Here is a 25,461-nt window from a genome sequence, read left to right as displayed (position 1 = left end):
AGCTCGACTACTACTACCAATTACCTCCTGCAGAGTATAGCCACAAAAGAGTTTTGGGAGAACTGTAGGACAGGCTTGCAGTTCATTCAGGGCAGAAGCAATGGGAGAGGGGCCATAGCTTAGTGGTAAAGCACCTGCTTACATGCAGAAGGTCTCAAGTTCAATCTGTTGTATCTCCAAGTAGAATGTCCTCTGTCTGAAACCCTGGAGAGTTTTTGCCATCCATTGTAGACAACACTGAGCTAGATGGAGCCATAGTGTGACTCAGTATAAGGCAGCCTCCTATTGTCCCAGCAACAAGCCTTTGCCATGCACAGTAAAGGGACCCCTGACCATTAGGTCCAGTCGTGGCCGACTCTGGGGTTGTGGCACTCATCTCGCTTTATTGGCCGAGGGAGCCGGTATACAGCTTCCGGGTCATGTGGCCAGCATGACTAAGCCGCTTCTGGCAAACCAGAGCAGCACACAGAAACGCCATTTACCTTCCCGCTGGAGCGGTACCTATTAACCTACTTGTACTTTGATGTGCTTTCAAACTGTTAGGTTGGCAGGAGCTGGGACTGAACAACAGGAGCTCACTCAATCGTGGGGATTCGAACCGCCGACCTTCATCGGCAAGTCCTAGGCTCTGTGGTTTAACTCACAGCGCCAGAGGACTCCTTAAATAAATTTGCCTTGGAAAGGGATGCTGAAAATTAGTCAAAATTAGAAAGCGCTGGGACAACAAAACAAAACACTCGGACACAGTGCCTTTAAAGCACAGACCTGTGCCTAGGAAGCATGGGGCACAAGGTAACTGTGGATGAGTCCTGAGAGACTGCTGTCCAAAGTACTGAAGGGATTGAATACAAAGACGCAATTTGTTATGATTTAAGCTGGCATGATGGTGCTTTGAATGTATAAAGCAGATGTGGTCTAACTTGCACAGTTGCAGAATTAACTGAATTGAACTACTAGAAGAACCAGGACTACATGGGATATAGAACTCTATACAGGAAATGCCTTATGAATGGCCCACCGGTAGAGGCACATTATGCAAAAAGCAACAGTTTAAAATCCATTCATGGGAAACTGAGCTCCAAAAACCTGCTCTCTGAAATTCTGGACAACAGCTGTTGGCTATGGCAGACAATACAGAACTAGATGGCTCGGTGGTCTCACTGGGTTTTCAAACCAGAACAGAGCTTAAGCGCCCCAAGAACGAACCAATTTTTAATTCCCAAAACTGTTACTAATCACAGTTTCGTTTTTAAAACGATAGTAGTTAAAAGCATTTATTGGGATTTTCAATGTTCAAAAGCACTTCGTATGCCTTGACGCGCGTTCTGTGGAACTACGCGAGAGCCTTATTTACACATGGGATTATTCTTCTCAATTTTATAATGGGGCAAACTGCTTGATTTATTCGTGAAATAACGACAGAAAAAACAAGGTTTCCTCCCGCCTGACGGAGAGACTGTAAAACGAACCCCTCCCGCTCTGAACAAAAAGCCCGCCCATTTTTTTTCTACCCTTCCCTTTCATTTGTGAGCATGCGCAGCTCTCCAGTTCCGTTCCCCGCTCTTCGGGAGCCTGCGGTGATATCATCCCCCCGCTCCCTCTTACGTTTTTCGTCTGAAGGGAGGGGGCGCGAGCAGTTCGCGCATGCTCATACTGAGACCAGCGCCGCTCGTGCCAACGGTGGGAAGTGACGCAGACAAAGGGAAACCCGAGCCTTTTCTCCCGAGCGCACCCGCTTCCTTCCTTCTTCCAACGGCCCCGCCCCCGAACGCGAATTGCGCCTGCGCAGGGAAATATTTTTTGAACTGAAGGGCGGCTTCTGAGGAGGGAGTTTTTTGACGGCGCTGGTTTTGAGCTGGGGAAGGAGCAAAAGGTAGGTGGGCCTCGAAAACTGGGAAATGGCGCGAGAGGAGAGCGGAGTGCTGGTGGGAAGGAAGGATTTAATTTTAAAAATATTTTTTAAAGGACTGTTTCAGTGGCGTAGCGTGGGGGGTGCAGGGGGGGCCGGGCGCAACATCTGGGGGTTAGGGTTAGGGGGCGCAAATCCACGGGTTAGGGGGCGCAAATCCACGGGTTAAGGGGCGCAAATTACTTGCCTTGCCCCGGGTGCTGACAACCCACGCTACGCCACTGGACTGTTTGAGGTGAAGAGAGGTAGGCTGTGGAGCATGCCATACTCGGACACTGTAAATTAACTATTCACTTTAAAGTTAGCCAAACTTTCAAACCCCACCCTCCTCCTCGCCTATGTTGCTTTGCCTGTGGCAAGAAAGGAGGTGTTTATGGTCTTCTCTTGTTCATCGGCTCCACGTCTGTCCCCTCTGATCCCACTTTGAACAAAACAAAACCGAAATATCTGTATAATATTTTATGAACTCTTCCAAAAAAGACATCGGGGGGGGCATCGCTGAGACACTGGTTCCGTCATATTGCTATTGCCCTGTTGTTGTTGTTATTGGGTTCATTGATGTGCCTAAGGCACCTTTGTTTGTTTTAGAAGGTAGCTCTCCATTCATTTTCTGCACCAAACTTGATTAGCGGAGGACAGGAAAATACTAACAAAAGAAAACAAAAAAAAAGTTGACCTTGTCTTGTGTTTCTTTCCTGGAATAAGAAAAAAATGAAGAGAAGCAGGAGTTCAGAACAAACTTTGCCAGCTACTGGTAGTAAACAAACCAGAAGTGTCACAAAGCCTGAAGAGATAAAAGATGACCGACTTTCCATTGAAGAAGCCTTGAACTGTTTGAATAAAAGTAAGAACAAAGATAGGGCTTAATGCTTATCCAGCAAAAAAAGAGAAATACATGTAAATCTGCTCTTGTATGTTTGTTTCTTGCTGGATCACGAACTGGGAATTAAGCTGGTGCACATACGAGTGTTAGTACTGTACTGCATTGTTTCCAATAGGATGTCCTTTTGTTTTTTTAAAAAATATTTATTGCAAATTTTAAACAGAAAAAAAGAAACAACACCAAACATATATAATACCAACACCAAAGTATAAACAAACAAAGAGAAGCCAAAAACAACAAGGGAGCTAAACATAAAATAGAAAGAATACAACAAAAACAACTTTCCATATATCAAATTTCCATAACTTTTGGACTTCCTCACATCTCCCTTTCCTGCGTTCTTGATAATATAATTAATAACAGCAATTTATTACCTTATTTCAATTCTTATTTTGTAGTTCCCAAATATTATGTCCCAAGCTTAAAATATTTTTCTAAATACTGAACTGCTTAATTTAGACATAATATTACTTCAAACTTCGTCAATTTCTAAACCATCACTTATTCTCATGTATCATTCATCTAAATTGCTGATGCCATATTATTTTCTATCGTGCATTTTCTTAACATTCATACAATTTACAGTGTTTTTGTAAATAGTCCTTAAACTTTTTCCAGTCCTCTTCCACTGCCTCTTCTCCCAGGTCTCGGATTCTGCCAGTCATTTCTGCCAATTCCATGTAGTCTATCAGTTGCGTCTGCCATTCTTCCAGGGTGGGCAAGTCTTGGGTCTTCCAATATTTTGCGATAAGTATTCTTGCTGCTGTTGTTGTGTACATAAAGAAAGTTCGGTCCTTCTTTAACACCCTCTAGCCGACGATGCCCAAAAGAAAGGGCTCTGGTTTCTTAGGGAAGGTATACTTAAATACGTTTTTTAGTTCATTATATATCATTTCCCAGAAGGCCTTAACCCTCGGACAAGTCCACCAAAGGTGAAAGAATGTTCCTTCAGTCTCCTTACATTTCCAACATTTGTTATCATGCAAGTGATATATTTTTGCGAGCTTGACTGGGGTCATGTACCACCTGTATATCATTTTCATAATATTTTCTTTCAAGGCATTACATGCCGTGAACCTCACACCGGTGGTCCATAACCTTTCCCAGTCAGCAAACATAATGTTGTACCCAATGTCCTGTGCCCATTTTATCATGGCTGATTTAACTGTTTCATCCTGAGTATTCCATTTTAACAGCAAGTTGTACATTCTTGAAAGTACCTTAATCTTTGGTTCTAACAATTCTGTTTCTAATTTCGATTTTTCCACCTGGAATCCTATCTTTTTGTCCAAATTAAAAACCTCCTTAATCTGGGCATAGTGTAACCAATCTCGCACCTTGTCCTTTAATTTCTCCAAACTCTGCAGCCTCCAGGTATCTCCAACCTTTTCTATTATTTCCCAATATTTCGGCCATATGGCCTCCATATTGAGTCTTTTCCGAGCCTTAGCTTCCATTGGTGATAACCACCTTGGGGTCTTGTTTTCTAATAAGTCTTTGTATTTTGTCCAGACATTAAATATTGCTTTCCTGACAATATGGTTCTTGAAAGCTTTGTGAACCTTTACCTTGTCGTACCACAAATAAGCATGCCATCCAAAAGCATTATTGAACCCTTCCAGATCCAGGACATCAGTGTTCTCAATAAGTAACCAATCTTTCATCCAGCAGAAAGCTGCAGCTTCATAATATAACCTTAAGTCCGGCAGGGCAAACCCCCCTCTTTCCTTTGCATCAGTTAGTATTTTGAATTTTATTCTGGGCTTTTTGCCCTGCCAGACAAACTTAGAAATATCTCTCTGCCACTTTCCAAAACATTCCACTCTGTCCACAATCTGTAGGGTTTGTAACAAAAACAACATGTTTGGCAACACATTCATCTTTATAGCAGCAATTCGGCCCAACAGGGAAAGTTTCAATCTTGACCAAGTTTCTAAATCCTTTTTAATTTCTGACCAACATTTTTCATAATTATCTTTAAATAAATTCAAATTTTTGGCAGTCAAATTAACCCCTAGGTATTTCACCTTTTTAACCACATTTAAATCTGTCTCTTTCTGAAACCTTTCTGATTCCAAAGGTGTCAATTTTTTTTCCGAAACCTTGGTTTTTTGCTTATTTAATTTAAATCCCGCCACCCGACCAAACTCATGAATCAATTCTAAAACTCTTTTCGTACTAGATTCTGGCTCCTGTGGTGTTAGAACCAGGTCATCTGCAAAAGCTTTAAGTTTGTACTGTTTGGCTCCGACCTGAATCCTTTCGACCAACCGGTCCCCTCTAATCATATTCAAGAGCACTTCCAGGACCGAGATAAATAACAGAGGGGATATAGGGCAACCTTGTTGTGTTCCTTTTTCAATTTTAAACTCTTCTGTCACCACATTGTTAACTATCAATTTAGCTTTTTGCTCTGAATAGATTGCCTCTATCCCATTTTCAAACCCCCGTCCCACTCCCATCCCTTCAAGATTTTTTTTCATGAACTTCCATGAGATGTTGTCAAAGGCCTTCTCCGCATCTATAAAAATTAATACTGCTTTTGTATTGATGTTCGTTTGCAAAAGTTCCAAAATGTCAATAATATTCCTAGTGTTATCAAACAAATGTCTACCTGGGAGAAAACCTGCCTGATCTTTATGAATTACTTCATTTAACACTTTTTAAAGTCTACTTGCCAAAATGTCTGCAAAAATTTTGTAATCCACATTCAGGAGTGAGATGGGACGGTAGTTCTTAAGTTGAGTCTTTTCAGTTTCCAATTTAGGTATCAATAGGGTGTCCTTTTGAATGTATATTTCTATTCATATTTTAGCTCAACAAGCCATACTTAAAAATTGTGTTTACATGTAACTAGGGTTGGGTAAGGTCCTTACCATAAGGATTTTAATGCTTGGATGCTCAATTGAAGTTTATCCCATTCTGTTCAGCTGTTTAAGGACTGCCCCTCTTTCTGATTTACTCCCTCTGAACTTGGTGCCATCTGCAGATTTCAACATGCTTCTACTTACCCTGATCAAAACCATTGACAATGTTGCTTCATGCTCTTATGGGACAGGGATCATAACAAAGGGCAGGACTATGCAAATAGGGGTTGGCTTTCATTGAGTTCTGTGGACACAGTAAAAAAAAAAAGTTGCCATCTGGTTTCTCTCTGGATGTTAGGATTGTTGAAAACAGATTTGATCTCCACCATGACAATCTCTCTCAGCATACCACTTTATTTTTCCCCAGATAAGTGGCTACTATTCACTTGTAGGAAGATGTGCTTATTTAGAGTACAGCATTTCAGTGGGAGCAAAACCCACATTTCTTCCCTCAAGCGGGGTAGTCTAATTTCTATTCATAAGGACTTCTTGGAGTGTGTGCTCTTGCAGGATCTGTTTCCTTGTGAGCAGAAACTATTGCAGGTGTATATATTTTGGCAAAAATGGTTCACAAATATGCATGATGGCAAGCAGGCAGATAGTAACAGTTACAAATCAACCTTGGCCCTGCATAGCCTAGAAGCTGTTTCCAACTAGTGAAATAGAAAACTTTCAGCAACCTTTACAGCCAACTGCAAACACCAAAGCTTGTATTTTCTTTAGCTTTCTATAGAGAAGTGGCTGTTTTGTATATTGGAGCATAATAGTGTATGAAGTCTAATGTTTTGTTTAAAGCAACCCCTTGTTAAGTACCATGAGCTGAATTGGGCTTGTACACAGATCTTAGCACACTAACCAGCAAAACAGGTTAGGGGAACATCTGCCCCTCCAAACGTTGCTTAACTACAATTCTCATCATCCTGCCCATTGGCAATGCTGGCTGGGGCTGATGAATTTCAATAAAGCTTTAGACTTGCCCCTACCTGCACCTACGCACTGAACCAAAGAGCAAGAAAGCAGATGGCAAATTAAACAAGAATTCCATAGTTTTCCAAATGCCATGGCATCTCAATGGGGCTACCTTGCCAATTGATGGTAAAGCAAGCCATTTGAAAGGCCATCATGCATGAGGATGGTTTTTAGAATGTATTTTACTCACACTTTGACTTTTTTCTACTTAAAGGTAGTGCCTCAAAAAAGAATAGAGCTTTGCAGGGTCCTTTGAAGACTGTGGAAAAGATTGCACAAGAGAGAGGCTTGGCACCAGAAGAAATTCATAACTTGCTGAACATCGCACTCAGTGGCAAGCTTGGTAAAGAAAGAAAAAAATTTCTCTCTCTTTCCCCTTGGCAGTAAAGTATGTCAAAGCAGCTGCATTGCCATGCCTTCTCCCTTATCAAGAACTTGTGCTGCTTCTAACTTGTGACAAATTATCAATAGTGAAGATGTTAAGAATGTTAAGCAGTGTCTTTCAATGTCTTGCAGGTACAGTGATAAGCAATAGGCTACTGAAGAATCTGATTCCCATTTCCGTAATAACAGAGGATTCTGTTATTTCAGCTGTGTCTTGGCTCTGTGCTCGCAAGTGTTCTAGTGACATTCAGGTAACTTGGAAAGCATGGTAATGATGTCTTGGATCTGAAGAATGATATTTTTGCCAGTCTGACTTATTTATCCTGGTGATTATTAAACTAGATGTTGTACAATTCCTGAACATATTCCAGAAGGGGTTTGTTATCTTGGTCTTGCTTTCACTTACTGATATCTATCTTCTCCCTATAGGTGCTCGTTCTAAAATGGCTAATTGTAATGTTTGACTTCATTGACCAGAAGGAAAATATTAATGCTCTCTACGGTTTCTTCTTCAGCTTCTTACGATATGACAAATTGGTAAGATAAAAATGAATGTGTTATTTTGAAGGAACTAGCTTTTGTTCTCTGACAGTAACCAAAATCAAACAATAAGGAATACTTTCTGACCACACAATAGGACACAATGTAAAAAGTGGCGCTTTTAAAAAAACCTGAACATTACTAAATACTGAATTCTGAACACAACAATAAAATAGACAGTTATACCTTGGTTATCGAATAGAATCCGTTCTGGAAGCCCATTCGACTTCTGAAAATGTTTGACAACCAAGGCACAGCTTCCGATTAGCTACACGAGCTTCCTGCACACAATTGGAAGCTGCGTTGGACGTTTGGCTTCCAAAGAACATTCGAAAACCAGAACACTCACTGCCATATTTGCGGCGTTTGGGATCCAGAACGTTAGACTCCCTAGGCATTCTGCTTCCAAGGTATGACTGTAATAGGCTAAATCCAATGTTAGTCATACTCAGACCCATTGAAATTGGCATGACTAACATAGATCCATTAAATTCATTGCACCAATCTTTTTTTTTTTGTACAGGCAACCCTGGATTGTGTTCCGGGTTTTCGTGCATATTGGCGGAGCATGCATAAATCCATTATGTCCTGGCCCCGCTTCTCCCTCTTCCAGGTCCAAAAAATGGGTTGCAAATTCTTTGAACGTACACAAAAAGGGGCTTGCCTGTATTTACAGTGGTGCCCCGCAAGAGGAAATTAATTCGTTCCGCAAGTTTTGTCGTCTAGCGAATTTTTCGTCTTGCGAATCACGAAATCCCATAGGAATGCATTGAAAATCAATTAATGCGTTCCTATGGTCAAAAAAAGTCCAAACAAAGCCAAATTTGGTACAACAACAGTTTATTAACTGCTCTTTAAAGTCACACATACTGTAAAGAGCAGTTCAAAAATTGAAGGGAAAATAAATTAACTTTATAAACAAAACATGTCTTTGTTTTTAGACAAAGGAAACAAAGTCGCGAGACGTTTTCGTCTTGCGAAGCAAGCCCATAGGGAAATTCGTCTTGCGAGGCAAATCGAAAACGGAAAAACCTTTCGTCTAGCGAGTTTTTTGTCTTGCGAGGCATTCGTCTTGCGAGGTACCACTGTAATTTTGATTCATTTCACATATGAAAACAAACATACATATAAAGTCATGCATTAGACATATTTATAATCTCTGATACAATGATAACAATGCATTATTTGACTTTATCCCACTTTAGAACTAATTGGATACGAATATACCCACCCTCTCACCAAATGTAAATAACAATACCAGCACCTAAATCATTTAAAGTTTAAATAATTGTGCCTACATTTAAGGGAAGACAGAATGTTACATAAATACTAAACAGTCAGAGACATTACATAGCTTGTAGTATATTTAACTGTATGGTCTGAGATGACAAAGACAATTCTAGTTAGGGGTTCCATAGCCATGGCAAAAAGCAGGGGTGGCAGTGAGCAGCTCTGCTTTGTGCCCCAGCCAATGAGAAATATCAGAGTGTTCCCCATTCAGCAAAAATTAGTTCACTGACCCATAGTATAAACTAAAAAGTGGATCAACCCAGGATGTACTAATGCCAAAGGAACATAGAATTGTAAAGCAATCTTGCAAGTTTAAACAATCAGATGCCCTGACTGTGTCCAGCATCAGGAGAATAGTAGGTTCTGGATGTGACTGATTACAAGCTAGGCTATTTTTGCTTCCAGGGAAGGAAGGAGCAGCAGATCGAAATGCCATCTTGCTTCAGTGATACCAACTTGAGTGATGGTTTTTCTAAAAACATTTCATTTTCACAAAAAGCCTGATGCAGAGGCCAAATAGTTAAATCTGTATTCTATTTAAGCACTTGCCTGGTATCCATAGGCAACAAGGAATTTCATGCCAGGCCCTCCCCACTGCATTCTAGCATCCAGCTGCAATAGTGAGACTGCTTGTGGTAAACCCCCCTCCCCCTCCCCTGCTGTGCACAGAATGGTTCCAATGAATAAAGTGGGACTTCTAAGTAAACATTTGGCAGTTAAATACTGTCTATAAGCAGGCTAGTAATTTAGAACTCATTGTCACTTGGACACTAAAATACTTGCTGAATTAAATGCCATCTGCTTTTCAGGATTGTGTTGAGATGGAAAGAACTGAATTTACCTGTTAACTGCTTTTGTGTAATATATTTTCTTTCTTACTGTAGCTCCCCTTTGCCTGTCATGTGCTGTGTTTGCTGACCAGAATGGAGAGTGGTGAGATCTTAATTAGATTCTATGGTACATGTTATGTGATTGCATCGTAAGCTTTTTGTCATTTGTCACAGGAGGCAGGTCATTCCCACCACCCAGTCTTGGGGACCCACTTTATGGGTTTACCACCCTCCAAAAGTGTGCTCAGCCCTTTTATTCAAACTGGCTGATTTTGTGCAAGAGAGTATGACCTATCTTGTTTCTAGATCTGATATGCTGCTTTACTTGGAATAAAGATCCCCTTGCTGTTTTACCTACAGCTGCCTTGAGTACGGACTCATTGTTAAAACTGTGTTTATGGAAGACAATGTTACTCAGCTACGAGTGATCGTCAAAGAAGAAGAAGAATATGTGAAAGGCAGAACATAACTTTTTCGAATAAGTATTGAGTTTTGTTTTCTTCTCCCTAGTGAATCCTTTCCGTGTGAGGAAACTTCTAAATTTACACGACAGCATGGTAAGCACTTGAGATATGAAAGTTGAAGCAAGACAAAACTTTTTTATTAAAAAATTGGAATCTAATCTTTATAGGAACTCCAGTGTGGCATGAAAGCTTAATATTTGGATAGCTGACAAATATCTGATGTAATTTAAATGGTGCATTATCTTGCATTCTAAGACGTAAAGCAAAGCTGCAAATAGTAGCATCTACTATTCTTTATAACCTGCTGGTGGTGTAGGTCTAATGCTGAGCTCATCTGAGAGAGCATGCAACCTTTGTCCTTTGCTCTCTAAGCAAAAGGTATACAGTCATACCTCGGGATGAATATGCTTCAGGTTAGGCATTTTTGGGTTTCGCCGCGCGCATGCACAGACCGTCAAAATGACATCATGTGCAGAAGCGCCAAAACATGACCCACGCAGATGTGCGGACACGGGTTACGTTTGCTTCGGGATGCAAACGGGGCTCCGGAATGGATCCCGTTCGCATCCCGAGGTACTACTGTACAGCATAAATGAACAAAAGAGATGGAAGAGATTCTTTTGTTAGCTTTTCATCTCTTTGGATTGTTTGCTTCTACAGCAGCTGTAGCCGCCTTACTCCACTAACTGCCCCTAATTAACTATAGTGCATCCACTGCATGGTATGCCAATTAAATGAATTTCTACAATTTACCACAGTCTTATGTGAAGGAAAACTTTTTTTATATAATATTTTTATTAGATTTTCAACAAATATAAAAAACAAACAACAACCACAAACAAAGAAAAATATACATAAAAGCAATATCAAATCCATAAAATGGGATTCTCTGAATCCCATGACTTCCCTCCCCTGGTTCCTTAAATTTCCTTTTCAACTGCATATCATTTCTACTCCAAATTATTTTTTCCACCTCAAATTTCCTATACTATTTCTATAATTACAAGTGTTCTTAAAATCCTGCCAATGTATTAACCTGTTTACAATACTTTTGTAAATATATGATAAACATTTCCCATTCTTTTTAACATTTATCGACATCTTCATTTCTGAGCTTTCCAGTTAGTTTTGCTATTTAAGCGTGGTCCATTAACTTGGTTTGCCAATCTTCTTTGGTCGGGACTGCTTCCTCTTTCCATCTTTGGGCTAACAGTATCTGGGCAGCCATTGTGGCATATATAAACATTTTTTTCTGTTCTTTTGGAAACTCCACTCCTAGAGTACCTAATAAAAAGGCTTCTGGTTTTAAAAAAAAGGTTACTCTAAACATCCCCCCCCCATTTCATTACAAATCATTTCCCAAAAGTTTTCAACCTTCCTATATTCCCACATCATTTGATAAAACGTACCCTCTGTTTCTTTAGATTTCCAGCACTTATTAGAACTTGTTCTACATACATTTTTGCTAATTTAACCGGGGTTAAATACCACCGATACATCATTTTCATGTTGTTCTCTTTCAGTAAAATACATGCAGTAAATTTCATATATGACTTCCAAAACCTTTCCCAATCCATCATTAAAATATTATGTCCCACATCTTTCACCCATTTTATCGTAACACATTTGACCTGTTCCTCTTTGGTTTCCCACCAATTCTGCAAGAGCAGATTGTACAATTTATTTCATGGCGTATATCCTCTCACATGACCTCAGGCAGGAGCAAAGACTTGTGGGAGGTAGGCTGGCATTTCCTCAGTTTTTTCTCCTGCCTGACTCAGAATGTTTTTCCTGGCTCTCCTGCTTCTTCAGATAAATTTTTCAATTTTGACACTTGCTTCTATTTTTATTGATTTATGAGCCAGGAAGGGAGGCAGGTTGTTTTGTTTCTGGTACTTTGGCGAACATTGCTGCTTGGTGAATCTGAAAAACTGAGGAAGTGCCAGCCTGCCTCCCACAAGTCTTTGCTCCTGCCTGAGGTCACATGAGAGGATATACTCAATCCACTGTCCCCAGCATCCCCAATTGTGTGGTTTTTTTCAGCAATTTTGTACTACCGTCTACTATTTCTCTCGGAAATCTTGACACTTCATAACTAAATGCTTTTTATCATTTTAAATTTTTTAATTTAATTGTAAATATTGTACCCAGTCTACTCCTTTTTCCTCTTACTCCTTCAAAACCTTTTAATTTTAGTTGGTTATCTGTTTCTGTTAATAGCTCTCTATATGTCAGCCAATTTATCCTCATACTCACTTTTTTCAAAGCTATTACTTCTAATGGGAAAGCTAGCATGGTGTTTTCTGTTCTAATAAATCTTTGTATTTCTCCCAAACTTTGAGTTTCTTATTATGTGAGTATAAAAACTTTTATGAACTTTTGCCTTATGGTAAGGCATACCATAAATATGCATGCCAACCAAATCTATTGCCAAATCTAATACATCAGCATTTGTTAAATTTATCCAATCCCGGATCGAGCAGATGCAAGATGCTTCATAATATAATCTTAAATCCAGTAGAGAGAAATCTCCTCTAACATCTATTAATAATTTATGTTTAATTCTTGGTTTTCCCCCTATCCAGATAAATCTTGAAATGTATTTTTGCCATTCTTTGAAGCAGCTCACATTGCTTACCACCAGGATTGACTGAAATAAAAACAACATTTTTGGCAATGCGTTCATTTTGATCACTGAAATTCCACCTAATAATGACAAACTCATCCTTCCCCAAATTACTGTTCCTTTTTATTTCTTTCCATGGTTTTTCATAGTTGTCTTTAAATATACTAATATTCTTGGCTGGCAATCATATTCCCAAATATTTAACTTTCTTTTATATACTCATCTCTGTCTTCTGCTGTATCTCCTTTTTATCTTGCTCTGAAATGTTCTTCACTAAAAGCTTAGTCTTATTTTTATTCAGTTAAAAACCTGATACTTCTCCACATTCCAGTATTTTTTCTAATACTTTTGGTAATAAGTTTATAGGATCTTCAACCATTATCACAAGGTCATCCGCAAATGTTTTCAATTTACCATATTGGTCCAAATATAAGCTGCACCCGCAAATAAGCCACACCTTTAAAATTAGTGGGAGGGGAGACAATACCCATATATAAACCACTCCCTTAAAATTGGGTTACAGGCTGAAAATTGCTGCGGTTGGTAGAATTGTAACTCCGAGCCAATTTAAGCCTTTGATCTTGCAAGCCTGCAAAAGTTACCGTACAATCATTAAAATCGCAAATCCCTATTCAATTGCTACAATTCCGGAGGCACTCATTCCCATAAATGGCAAATGAACCATCTCAAGCTCGCAAATCGGCAATAAAACATTTTTTTTGTTCCGTTTTACCATATGTCTGTTTCAGCAGCAATATTGTAAAAGCCCATTTTTGAAAGGTCGCAAATTTAAGCTGCTCTTTAACTTCACGGTCGGAATTTGGGGAAAAAGTGAGGCTTATATTCAGGCCAACCAAACACAGTATATTCTTTATTTCCTACTTTTGTTCCTCTGAAGGTTTCTTCTGTGCTTATATTTCTCACTAGAACTGTGTAAAGGAAAAGCTCAGGGAGTCTCAGGCAGGAGTTGATCAAACAAAAAAAGTTTTATTTCCAGAAAAAGAGTTTGGTGAAAGAAAGTTGAGACAGGAGATGGCCCATCTTCAGGTATAAGTCTACAGTGGTACCCCGCAAGACGAACGCCTCGCAAGACGGAAAACCCGCTAGACGAAAGGGTTTTCTGTTTTGGAGGCGCTTCGCAAAACGAATTTCCCTATGGGCTTGCTTCGCAAGACGACAGCCCATAGGGAAATCTCCGGGACAGCGGGGAAGCGCAGCACGTCTTCCCCACTGTCCTCGGACCTCCTCCAAAGCCTGGCGGCGGGGCGGGGACACCTCCTCCCGCCGCCGCCGGGCTTCGGAAGGCTCCTCCGAAGCCGGGCGGCGGGACGGGAACACCTCCCGCCGCCGCTGGGCTTCGGAACGGTGCTCCGAAGCCGGGCGGCGGGCAGGGAACACCTCCTCCCGGCTTCGGAACGGTGCTCCGAAGCCCGCGGCGGGCAGGGAACACCTCCCCCCGCCGCCCGGCTTCGGAACCGTGCTCCGAAGCCCGGCGGCGGGCAGGGAACACCTCCCCCCGCCGCCCGGCTTCGGAACCGTGCTCCGAAGCCCGGCGGCGGGCAGGGAACACCTCCTCCCGCCGCCCGGCTTCGGAACCGTGCTCCGAAGCCCGGCGGCGGGCAGGGAACACCTCCTCCCGCCGCCCGGCTTCGGAACCGTGCTCCGAAGCCCGGCGGCGGGCAGGGAACACCTCCCCCCGCTGCCCGGCTTCGGAACGGTGCTCCGAAGCCCGGCGGCAGGCAGGGAACACCTTCTGAAGGTGGGCGGGGGGCGAAAGTCTTTGTCCCCCCTGCCTGCCTTCCCAGGGGCTTTTAAATCGCCCCGGACAGCGGAGAAGTCCTCCGCTGTCCCGGGGCGATTTTAAAATGCCGCCCGCCAGCATTTTAAGATCGCCCGGACAGCGGAGAAGTCCTCCGCTGTCCCGGGGTTTTTTAAAATGCTGGGGGTCCCCCCCCAGGCTTCAGAAGAGGTCCGGGGACAGACTGTCCCCGGACCTGGTCTGAAGGCGGTTTCCCTAGGAACGCATTAATTGATTTTCAATGCATTCCTATGGGAAACCGTGCATCGCAAGACGAAAAACTCGCAAGACGAAGAGACTTGCGGAACGAATTAATTTCGTCTTGCGAGGCACCACTGTACTTGTTTAGACACAGTATATGCACATCTTTTCTGAAACTTCAGTTACTCAGAAATCAGTTGTTCAGTTTCTGTTACTTCTCTCTCATTTTACTTAGTTATGACAGATGTTTCAGGTTAATGCTTTTAATGCAGCACAACTTCCTTCACAGTTTCTTAATTTGGTTCATGAGCAAGGTGCACTTTTCATCAGTTACCCACTTTTTCAACAATCTGATTTCTGAGGTATTCTGATTAGTATACCAAACCTAGAGGATCACCTCACCCCTTGTTACTGGCTTGGGAGTCTTCTTTACCTAGAAGAACTCTCCCGCCCTGGCAGGAATGAGACCCAGGTAGCCTGTATTCCCATAGCTTCTACCTCTCCTGGCTCAGACTCAGCCCTCCAGTTAAATCATGTCTGTATACCTTCACCAGACACCCAACCCAGTCTTCCTATCTAAGCTGAGGCTCCTTCCTCTTGCTATAGATAGTCCCCTCAGAGAGGATGTTCAACTCAAATCAGAACCAATTCTCTCAGACAAACCCTATCCTAATCCCTCTCTCTCATCTCAAATCAACTCCTATCTCTCAAACTAAACCCTATCCTCCTGCTCTTTCCCTTCGCTATCCCTATCTAAGAACTCATTCAGAAACCCCTCCTTTTAGTCTCCCTCCCAAAGTGCTGCTCCACACTCGCCCCTCTGGCTGGCTGTTGTGGTGGTAGCTAATCAGAGAGAATTCTGGTGGAATTCTGAGGGACTGCATCACCATATTCTGGTCTGGCTTGCTGTCTGTCACAACAGCATTTGTTTGGCATTGGTATAGCCCTCCATCTCTTATTTGTAGGGTCATGGCTAGAGATTTGCTATGTCTAATGCAGTGCAGTGCTTTTTTTCTAAAAAGGAATTTGTTTAGGGGCATTTTCATTACCCTTCTCACATTGAAATACTGCCCCTCAATGAGGCCAAACTTAGCTTCACAAAATGTTTAGGGGTATGCGTCGCCGTCCCCCGTCCGTCTGTCCCCGCCGCCGCCAGAAAAAAAGCACTGATGCAGTGGGTTTCATAGTTTCCCAGCTACTATGTTTGAACATTATCGAGTGCAACAACATCGAACTCATTTCTTTTCAGACATCAGCTTCTCTGCAGACTCTGCTATGGAAGTACAAGATCTTTGCTCCTGAAATGGTTACAATAGCTTTGCCTACAAAAACAAAGGTGAGGATGCTTTCAAATGAGATCTGTGCTGTGCTGTGCTGTGCTGTGCTGTGCTGTGCTGTGCTGTGCTGTGCTGTGCTGTGAGATCTGCGCTGGGAGACTAGGCATCTGAATTCAGTGTTGCCAAATTATTAAACTACTCATTGATGAGGAAGAAACAGTTAGATTGGAACTGGTGTACACATAACTGAATTCTTAAACTTTGCATATCACGTTGCTTAATATTAAATTAATAATGAAGGTGAAGCAAAGGGTGTCATGTGATTGTTGTAATTTCTACCAGACAATAATAGTTATAAAAAATCCTTCATGAGTTACTTTTGAAGTGCAGTGGTACCTTGGTTCTCAAACTTAATCTGTTCTGGAAGTCCGTTCCAAAACCAAGGCACGCTTTCCCATAGAAAGTAATGCAAAACGAATTAATCCATTCCAGACTTTAAAAAAAAAAAAACCTAAAACAGCAATTTAACATGAATTTTACTATCTATGACCATTGATCCATAAAATGAAAGCAATAATCAATGTACTGTACTATGAAATAAATAAGACAGTATTGTAAAGGGACCCCCTGACCATTAGGTCCAGTTGTGAACGACTCTGGGGTTGCGGCGCTCATCTCGCTTTATTGGCCGAGGGAGCCAGCATACAGCTTCCAGGTCATGTGGCCAGCATGACTAAGCTGCTTCTGGTGAACCAGAGCAGCGCACGGAAATGCCGTTTACCTTCCCGCCAGAGCGGTACCTATTTATCTACTTGCACTTTGATGTGCTTTTGAACTTCTAGGTTGGCAGGAGCAGGGACCGAGCAACGGGAGCTCACCCCGTCATGGGGATTCAAACTGCTAACCTTCTGATTAGCAAGTCCTAGGCTCTGTGGTTTAACCCACAGCGCCACCCGCATCCCTAGACAGTATTGTAGATGATAACAATTAAAATTATTATTATTTTCTTACCTGCAGTGATGATAGTCATTGTTTGGATGGGGGGGCATTTATCCATTTCCGCAGTCACAAAATCAATCAACTGAACTGGGTTCCTCACAAAAACAAATTAATAGCCATCTGACAGTATTTTACAGCCATCACTGCACACGTGAAAAAGCCTTCTTGCATCTGATCTGCAAAAAAACACTTAAGAAAGCTGCTTTTTGTAGATGGCCGTAAGAGGGACAGCTACCTTTCTCAATGCTTGTCTTTGGCTGCCTGTGCCTGTTCCTAGCAGGAACCAGAGAGCGTGGCTGAACTGAGCAGGATTAGCACCCAGTCATCAGCTAATTGAGCCCAAATTTAATGCTATTGCTTTGCAACACTAGCTGATGGATAGGTGGGCATGGTTTGGGGGAAATTACCTGTCAAACCAAAATGGACCCACAGACTGGAGATTCTGTACTCCTGTTGTAAGATCCATGACGAAATAATGCCAGCTCCAAATATGGTAAGGATGTACCCATATAGCTTAGCCAAATCAAAGCAGAAATTAAATTGAGCTGTCATCTTAACTGACATTTATTACTCTTGTGCTGAGTTCTCCTCTGCCAATAAACTTTGTTGAGGTTTGCTGGGCTGCTCCTACTAGGCCTGAAGCACAGAGCTGACCTTGCCAATGGATCAGCTGAGCTACCTTTTTCGTTCTGCTGTGGTTTTTTAAAGCAGACTGGCAGATTTGTCAGCCTGCTCTATAATGAAAGAAGAAATTTGCTTTCCTCCACAGCAAACATGAAAACAAAGTTGCTGGGTAAGGAGTGAGCTACATGTCCTTTCACCACCAACCAGCTCACTCATCTGCATGGAATTCCTAGTTGTTTATGGTACCAGGCTAATTGTTGAGTAGAAGGCTGGTATAGAGCATCCTATTCAATGGTACCCTCCTCCACTGTAGGTAAACAGAACATTGCACTTAGTATGCAAAGTTCCTCTTCCACGCTGGATGGAGGATAGCTTACCTGCCCTGGAGGGGTGATTCCCATTGCTGGGAAAAGTTGGGGGTGGTTGTATGCTCTCAGTTCTATTTGGGTTTTGATATCACCCATATCAATTTTCCCCCAATGCCTGCTGTTAAGGGTTGCAGTCCCTCTTCTATCAAGGACAGTTTGAGCATTCATGGTTCAATTTGTTATGTTATGTCCCAAAAGTGGAGAGGTTCTCTTCCACACATGTTGGCAGTAAAAAGTTTGATTTGCGTAGCCTGTTGGAGCAAGTGCAGAGTCAACGCATTTGAGGATACCCTCCATTTGCTACAGAAAAGGAACTTCATCTCAACAAAACCAATCTTCTTCTTCCCCCGCCAGATGTCATTTAGGACTTTTTCACATCCGTGGAAAACAGCAATTGACAACGTAAAACTGCGAATTCACGGAACACCATCTGCATCCAAGCTAACTTTAAAATGCATGGAGTATCCCCAATCTCAGAAGAAGGTTTGTTGCTGGGGATAGTTTGAATGCAGTTATTGGGCTACAACTGTGCATGCTAATTTTATTTACTTTATTGACAAGTGGTTAGTGTTAGTGATGGCATGAGAATCTCTGTCCACTCAGATATGGAAAGGGTTTCCTGATGGTAGCAAGTGTTGAATAACTTTATTATATTTTCATATTTGAAAAAGTTTAGAGTAGCTTACATGACGCTTTTAGTAGACTCCTGTTCTGATTATTATTGGATTCACACTTGCTATAGCAACAGATGCTCTGTGGTCATTTATTTTTTCAATTACATTATAAATGGAATGCAATATGTAAAGCTCACACATTTTTTATTATTATAATTCTGATCAGGAAGAGGCAGACATTAAGGAGGAGTGTAAACCTTTTATTGAATATTTAAAGCGCACAGAGCTTGAAATACTGTTTGGTTTTCTTCTTCCACCTGAACATTACAATTACACAGAATTGTAAAGAAAATTAATCACTGAAGGAACAACTTTAGAAAAGATTTGGAAGATAGTATGATAGCTGAAATTGGGATTAGGGTTGACAGAGGCATAATCTAGAGATGTAGCTGTGAGCCATTTGATTTTGGCATTTTGTTTTCTCCATAGGAAAGGAAGACAAAGTTGATTCCGCCTGTATGCAGCTCCAATGCAGAAAGCTTAGCTGAGAGTGAAAAGCATAAATTCTTTTCGTTGGAACAGCTGCAGACCTTCCCCCAGCTTCTGCAGAACATTCAATATTTAGAGGTAGGTTTGTGAATAGCACTTTACTAATATAATGCAGGGGTCAAATAGACCCCAAATGAAACACAGCTTTAGAACAATTAAGAATGTATGACAATGATTCCAATTTAATGTAAAAATATGAATGTAAAGATTTATTGTAGCCTTCTGTTAAACAACCATCATGGCCTTTCTCCTAATTTCTAGCCATAGGGTTTTTGCTTACTCATGCAATTTTTTCTGTAACTTAACCTGGAAGCATGGATTCTAAACAAAAAGGAATGGTTAAAGGTGAATGTTAACACCAGTGCAACAGTTAAGTGAGATACTGTGGTAGTCATAATATTTTTCTTGAACCACTGCTACTGTAGATGTGCAACAATTCATTCATCTGCCCCCCCAAAAAACACTTAAAATGAGGGCTTAACTAAACTGCTTTGAACGAAATATTCAGAGTGGAAAAGAGGCACTATGTGTGCACAATAGGTGAGAGATTTGAAACATGGCAAAAAGCATAATGTAACAAAGCCTAGAGAATATGAAATTGCACATATTTGAGGGGAAATATGTGTATTTAATACCACATTGGAGCTATTTACTAAAAGTGTAGGATAGCTAGCTACATGATGGATTTTTAGTTAGACACGACTAGACTTCATCCTTTGGTGTGGGTGGCAATTATGAACTATATTTATAATAAGATTTACTAAGCACTTACACAGATTAAGAACAAGACAGTTCCTGCCCACAGACTTGCAATCTAAAAGATGTAATTCAAAAAGAAAACAAGGAAACTCTGGTGCCAGTTTTTGAAAACACTAGCTTGAACGGAAACAGTCCAGGGAGGAGCAAAATGAACTTGTACATCAGCCAAGTCAATGGTGAAGGCCCTATTTCCTGATCCATCTCTTTATTCACTACAGCCAGATGTGGGATGGCTACTATTAGGGGAGTTGGATGGGCAGCAGCTGTGCTAGGGTAGTGCCAAGGAATAGCCATATGTTCTGCTTGCTCAGGGTGCAGCAGCCATGTTGATTAAGCACTTCTGTGAGGCAAGGTTCCTTTTGGCTATGCAAAACGCTTAGGGACATGAGGACCTGCATTCTGTTGGCAGCAAGGGTATGGACAGGAAAAGAAGAGCAAGTGGGTTGAAGAACCATGGGTTGGGGTGTGGTGGGAGGGCTCTAAATTTTCCATTGACTTGAACCAACCTGTTCAATTCTGGTTATGTGAGATCTCTAGTATATGCGTTCTTAGAAGCAATGGCTTTTCTATAAACTGAAGATTTTTTAAAAAAATACTGCTAATTAAATGAGGCAGTCTGTTAAAATAAAAATCTTTGACTGTTTCCAACCCTGGGGGTGGCTTGCAAGGACAATTACCCTCCAATTACTCCTGGTTTACGTTCCATGAACAGACTCCGCTAACATGAGATTTGCTTTCATCGTGGCGGAGCACTGGAAGTCTGAGTTTTTGTGTTCCCTTCTGAACCGTTTCTTCTGGCTTCTCTTCCAGCCTCCAGCCCAAATAGGCTCGGTGATAGGCAATCCTCTGTTGCTCCACTACTTCAGCCTCAAAGATAAATCGGTCTCTAGGAGGATGCATTACTGGATGGGTCATGCATTAAAAGAAGGTAGGGAGACTAATTGGATTCCCACATAGGAGAAACTGATGCCTTAGATCTAGGCTACAGCCTCGTTCTCGCAGAGATAATCTTGTGTCTGAGATGTGAGAGCTCACATGATTGATTGTTCTGCTGCATTATAGATCTTGGAGAGCTGAGTTTTAACCTAATATGCAAATATTCTATCTGCAGAACATTTTTTTTTTTTTGTACAGAGAAGCATTTCATCTTATGAGTCCATCCCCTCTCCAAATATCTGACTTGGTACTGCACAGACACAGGTCACCATCTCAGTGTACCTCAACTGTGCCAAGGCAAAATGGGTGGCAGACTATATACAAAGGTGAAAACTTGGGGATGTCAGAGAATAAGAATTTGGAGGATAAGCAATGTTTTACCCCTTTGTCTCATGATTCAGGATGCCCTTGGTATAAGATGACGAACCAGGAAGATGAATTGAACTTTAAGGTCTTCTTAGAGGAAGTCTTCAAAGCAGAGTGTTTCTTGCAGGTTAGTTCATATGCAATTCTCATCCCATCATTCCTTGGACATTGTCTTTTGTCCACCACCATTCTATGCCTTGACTAAAACATCAATATTCTGTTAGTAGGATGTTAAATAATGGTATGTCAGAAATGAAAATACTGTAGCTTTTTTTAAAAGGAGGGAGAGAAGCAGAGGTGGGAAGAGACAAAGGGGCTGTACTGTTCTATTGTAGTAATGTGAAAACCCTAATAATAAGCCATAAGTAACAAACTAATCTATTGAAAGTCATTAAGCTATCCAAATCAATTACACAGCTGCGGGCTTCCTTATCAAAGGACAGTGGTGGCCAAATTGCAGCTCTCTTTATTTTTTTCCTAAGAGCTGCATGATGAAGGAAACAGAGAGGGCATCCAGGGGCAGGTGGTGAGTGACACAGCCTAAATCTGTGCAGTCAAGAAATAGGGTTTCTGAAGAAGGCAAACTGGGAAACAGAAAAGAGTGGCATGAACAAAAGTAATTTGGGATCTGCTTTTTAGGAGGAGCGGCAGAGGCTCTTGGGCCAAAGAAGATCACCTGAATTATTAGAAACTTTTGCTATCCCTAGCAAAGTACTTTTAAGATGGCAGCCTAACTAATCTGCTTCACTAGCTTATCCCTTGAATTCTTAGAAGTTATCTGTCTTGGCCTTCTTAAGTATTTTCTGCTATGGAAGAGCACTGTCAGGCTGGGTGCATGAAAAGGGCTGGCTTTCAAGAATCTTTAGCAGTGTCAGTTGTGCCTTTCAGAGGGGTTTCTTGGCCTGTGAAGAATTCTTGTGGAAGAGTCTGCGCTTCTGGGATGGCTGCTGCTGTCAGTCACAGGTCCTGCAGCTGGTGAGATGGATCTCTCCCAACAGCTTCTCAGGTATGTGATGCAGCCAAACCAATCTTACCCTGCTTTGTGGTCCAGACAGACCTGCTTCAAAGTCTCTGTTCCTTTTTTTGTTTCTTTCCTTTCAGAAATGAAGACCTATCTCTACCAGCCATTGTTGAAGCTTTTTTCCATATCATCTCTTTATTTTAAGGTAATGGAGGGAAAGTGGCCAGTGAATGCCTGCTTTGGCATGTAAGAATTACCAGATTTGATCCCTGACATACAACTAGGAAATATGTTTGTCTGAGGTGCCCAAGAGTAGGGCAGTTGGGAGCAAAATACCAGGCGCATTGTGGTTAATAAAAGACAAATCCTTGAATATGTTTGGGATTGCCATCCTTGTTAAAGGAAGGAGACAAAATACTTGTCAGACTGAGATGAATTTCTTGTTGTATGTAAACTAGTTGAATGAGCCTTAATTGGACATACAGAATCTCTGCTTTTTGCTATGCGCAAACTAGGAATCCTAGCTTGCAACAATCATTGGTGGTTACCAAGCAAGCTCGCTTCAGTCAATGGGCTATGAAGCTGGTTTGTATAGCTACAAACTGTTTGCCATAAGCCATGATTCTTATTTCACATATAACACTAATGCATTATAACAATAATGCACATAACATTGAGCATTATGTGTGAACTAGCCTTTTGGAATTACAAATACAGCACCATAGCAATAAGAATGATTGCTGCTTTTCTTCCTTCAGCTGGAAGTATGCAAGTTTCCTATAATTTTTCTCTGCTTTTATCTCCTGTCTCTCTGGGGGCTAACATCACAGCTGCAGGCTACTGAAGTACCCTAGGAGAATTCTTAAACTTGTGTGTATGGATAACCTGGGCTTTAAAAACCTTTTCAAGCATATTACTGCAGTACTGCCGGTATGGAGCTCCCCCAAATCTGAAATACAATGGATCCGTTTTTTTGTTTTTGTTTTTTGCTCTTCCATAGTATGAAGTTCTTGAAAGCCTAAGGGAACTGTTACTGAACATGCTGAATTGCCACATGCAAGCAGACATGACAACAGAATCAAATGTTGATGTGTTGTAAGTATAATCTTTACAAAGTGGTACACCTCTAGAACAGAGGCAATCAAGCAATAATGCAGCTCACGTGGGCACAACCATTCTCTTCCTACTAGATGCTAAGGCTGATATCTATCTTGTTTTGTTGCAGGAACACCACCCAAGTTGACCTGATAAGCTCCTTGGCAGAGCTCATTCACTTTGTAAACAGGCTCTCATCTGTTGGTCTGTGCTTGGAGAACAACTCTACTTTGTTGATGAATGTTATCCTGGATTTCTATGAGATAGTATGTAAGCTGTTCACACTGCAAATTTGTTTAATAGCTTTAGACGTTATGTATTTGACAATCCTGAGGGAGGTTCTGATAATTTGAGGGGGAGGCAGAGAAAGAGAAATCCAAAGGGGAAAAAGTGGGTAGATTGTTTGAAGCCCATGTTTGCCTCTAAAGTATAACATTTATATATAATGTTGTAGACTGAGACATAATGTCTGAGTAGGCAAGAACAAGGCTGTTCCTCCGTTTTTCCTGTGAAGGTAATGTGCTAAGGGCAGAGAGCTGAGAATACAAGCTTATACAGCAATCTTTCCTACTTGTAGGTATCTAATATATATCTGAAGTACAACATCCCCTTGGTTATTATGCTTCCTACTGGAGTCTTCTATCCAGCACTTCTCAGCATGAATTCTGCCACACTTGACCAACTCTGCTACATTATGTACAGGTACTGAGAAAATTCCTTTTTCTGCCCCTTGTGCTTTTCCTCAGCCTTTCTGCATGGCCATAATCTCGCCTGTACTAGACTACCAATTGCCACTTCAACTTCTCTACTAATATGTGATTGCCCACTTGATTCTCCACACTATAATAATGCCAGAAGGCAGAATGTCAATTTGTCCTTTCTAACTTGTTGTGCTTACATTTAGTGAGTGTTATGAAGGCAGTTTGCTAACTTTCACAGTGTTGTAGGTTTCTTTGGGTTCCTGGGGGGGGGGCGCTTGTGGCCCTGATGCTTAAGTTTTTTAATGAGTTTTTCCTTGCTAAAGAAATTTCTTCCCATGGTAGAGAGAGTCCTCATTTCAGGCTCGGAATGCAATACCTCTCCATATGAACCAACCTGGGCCTTGAGATTATCATCTGAGGCCACCTTTGTTTTTGTTTTGTTTTTTGTTTTTTAAATAATATTTATTAAGTTTTCCATTTTAACAAGCCAATAAAGGCCACATTAAAAACATTCCAAATTATAAAATAATCAAACAGTCCAAATTTTATGCCAAATGTTAAGTCTTTGGTTGACTTCCCATTCTCTGAGGTTTGGGGATTGATGATCTCACAATTGTGCTGCTTCTCTTAATTAGTCCAGATAGTTCCAAATATGGAACATGTTGATCCTTTGTTTATTTTTAACAGCCTCTGAGTTCGTCTAGCAAGCAGATTAAACCAATATAGTGTGATTCTATGTGAAAAAGTTCCTTCGTGTTTATTTTCTTCTTTGTACTCTGGCAGTCTGTGGCAATTCACTTTCACTTTCTCATGCCTGTAATTTTCTACTGTGACACATCTTGAGCTGGAGGAAATCTGACATCCACCGTTTGTACCATGCATATGTCCAAACTTCTTTGTTTCATCTCCTTCCAAGACAAATAAGCCTGTACTTTAGCTAGAAACCATAATTTCCATCACCTATTCTTTTTCATTGAGCCATTGAAAGTGATTGCAAAATTCATAAACCAGTTCCACACAGTTAATTCTATAGTTAAACCATAATTATAACAATAATGAAATACTCTTTCTTTCCAGTCCCGCTTGCTTACTCAAACAGTCAGGCAGGCAGTCCTTCCAGGGAGATTTGCCAAATAAGATAGCAAATACAAAATATATCAAAAAGAAATAATGGAGGCTCACCCCCCCTTCTGTTCTGACATACCAGTCCCATAATGATGGTAATCCTTCCACTCAAATCCTTGGCACCCCAGTGGCTGAATCAGTTAGCAGAATACTTTATCTCCCCTCGCTCAGAGCATGCCTGTTAATTAAGTCCAAATTTCATCTTTAAAAAGCAGGTATTCGTTGCTCATGGCAACAGCTTTGGAGACTTGCCAAAGAAACGCACGGTGCTTTACACCCAGTGCTCCCTGCCCCCTCATTCCTTCCGGACCAGGAGCAAGTCTTGG

General features: G+C 41.3%; 1 protein-coding gene across 1 annotated transcript in view; it reads left to right on the top strand.

The window, feature by feature from the left end:
- The first annotated feature begins 1,684 nt into the window (after positions 1-1,684).
- CENPI (centromere protein I) overlaps positions 1,685-25,461 on the top strand; it is a 30,091-nt gene continuing 6,314 nt past the window's right edge. The window contains exons 1-18 of the mRNA XM_081179415.1: positions 1,685-1,873; positions 2,615-2,753; positions 6,837-6,971; positions 7,145-7,263; positions 7,442-7,549; positions 9,727-9,775; positions 10,183-10,229; positions 13,690-13,809; positions 16,011-16,097; positions 18,384-18,512; positions 19,133-19,270; positions 20,762-20,879; positions 21,289-21,380; positions 22,142-22,259; positions 22,355-22,419; positions 23,215-23,309; positions 23,440-23,575; positions 23,887-24,011. Of these exons, the coding sequence (XP_081035541.1) occupies positions 2,621-2,753; positions 6,837-6,971; positions 7,145-7,263; positions 7,442-7,549; positions 9,727-9,775; positions 10,183-10,229; positions 13,690-13,809; positions 16,011-16,097; positions 18,384-18,512; positions 19,133-19,270; positions 20,762-20,879; positions 21,289-21,380; positions 22,142-22,259; positions 22,355-22,419; positions 23,215-23,309; positions 23,440-23,575; positions 23,887-24,011 (1,814 nt within the window). The 5' untranslated portion in view covers positions 1,685-1,873; positions 2,615-2,620. The remainder of the gene's footprint in view (positions 1,874-2,614; positions 2,754-6,836; positions 6,972-7,144; positions 7,264-7,441; positions 7,550-9,726; positions 9,776-10,182; positions 10,230-13,689; positions 13,810-16,010; positions 16,098-18,383; positions 18,513-19,132; positions 19,271-20,761; positions 20,880-21,288; positions 21,381-22,141; positions 22,260-22,354; positions 22,420-23,214; positions 23,310-23,439; positions 23,576-23,886; positions 24,012-25,461) is intronic.

This window comes from Podarcis bocagei, assembly GCF_964188305.1.
Source record: "Podarcis bocagei genome assembly, chromosome: Z".
Classification (NCBI taxonomy): Eukaryota; Metazoa; Chordata; class Lepidosauria; order Squamata; family Lacertidae; genus Podarcis; species Podarcis bocagei.
Note: the sequence above shows the minus strand (reverse complement) of the source record. Positions and strands in the feature narration are given on the sequence as shown.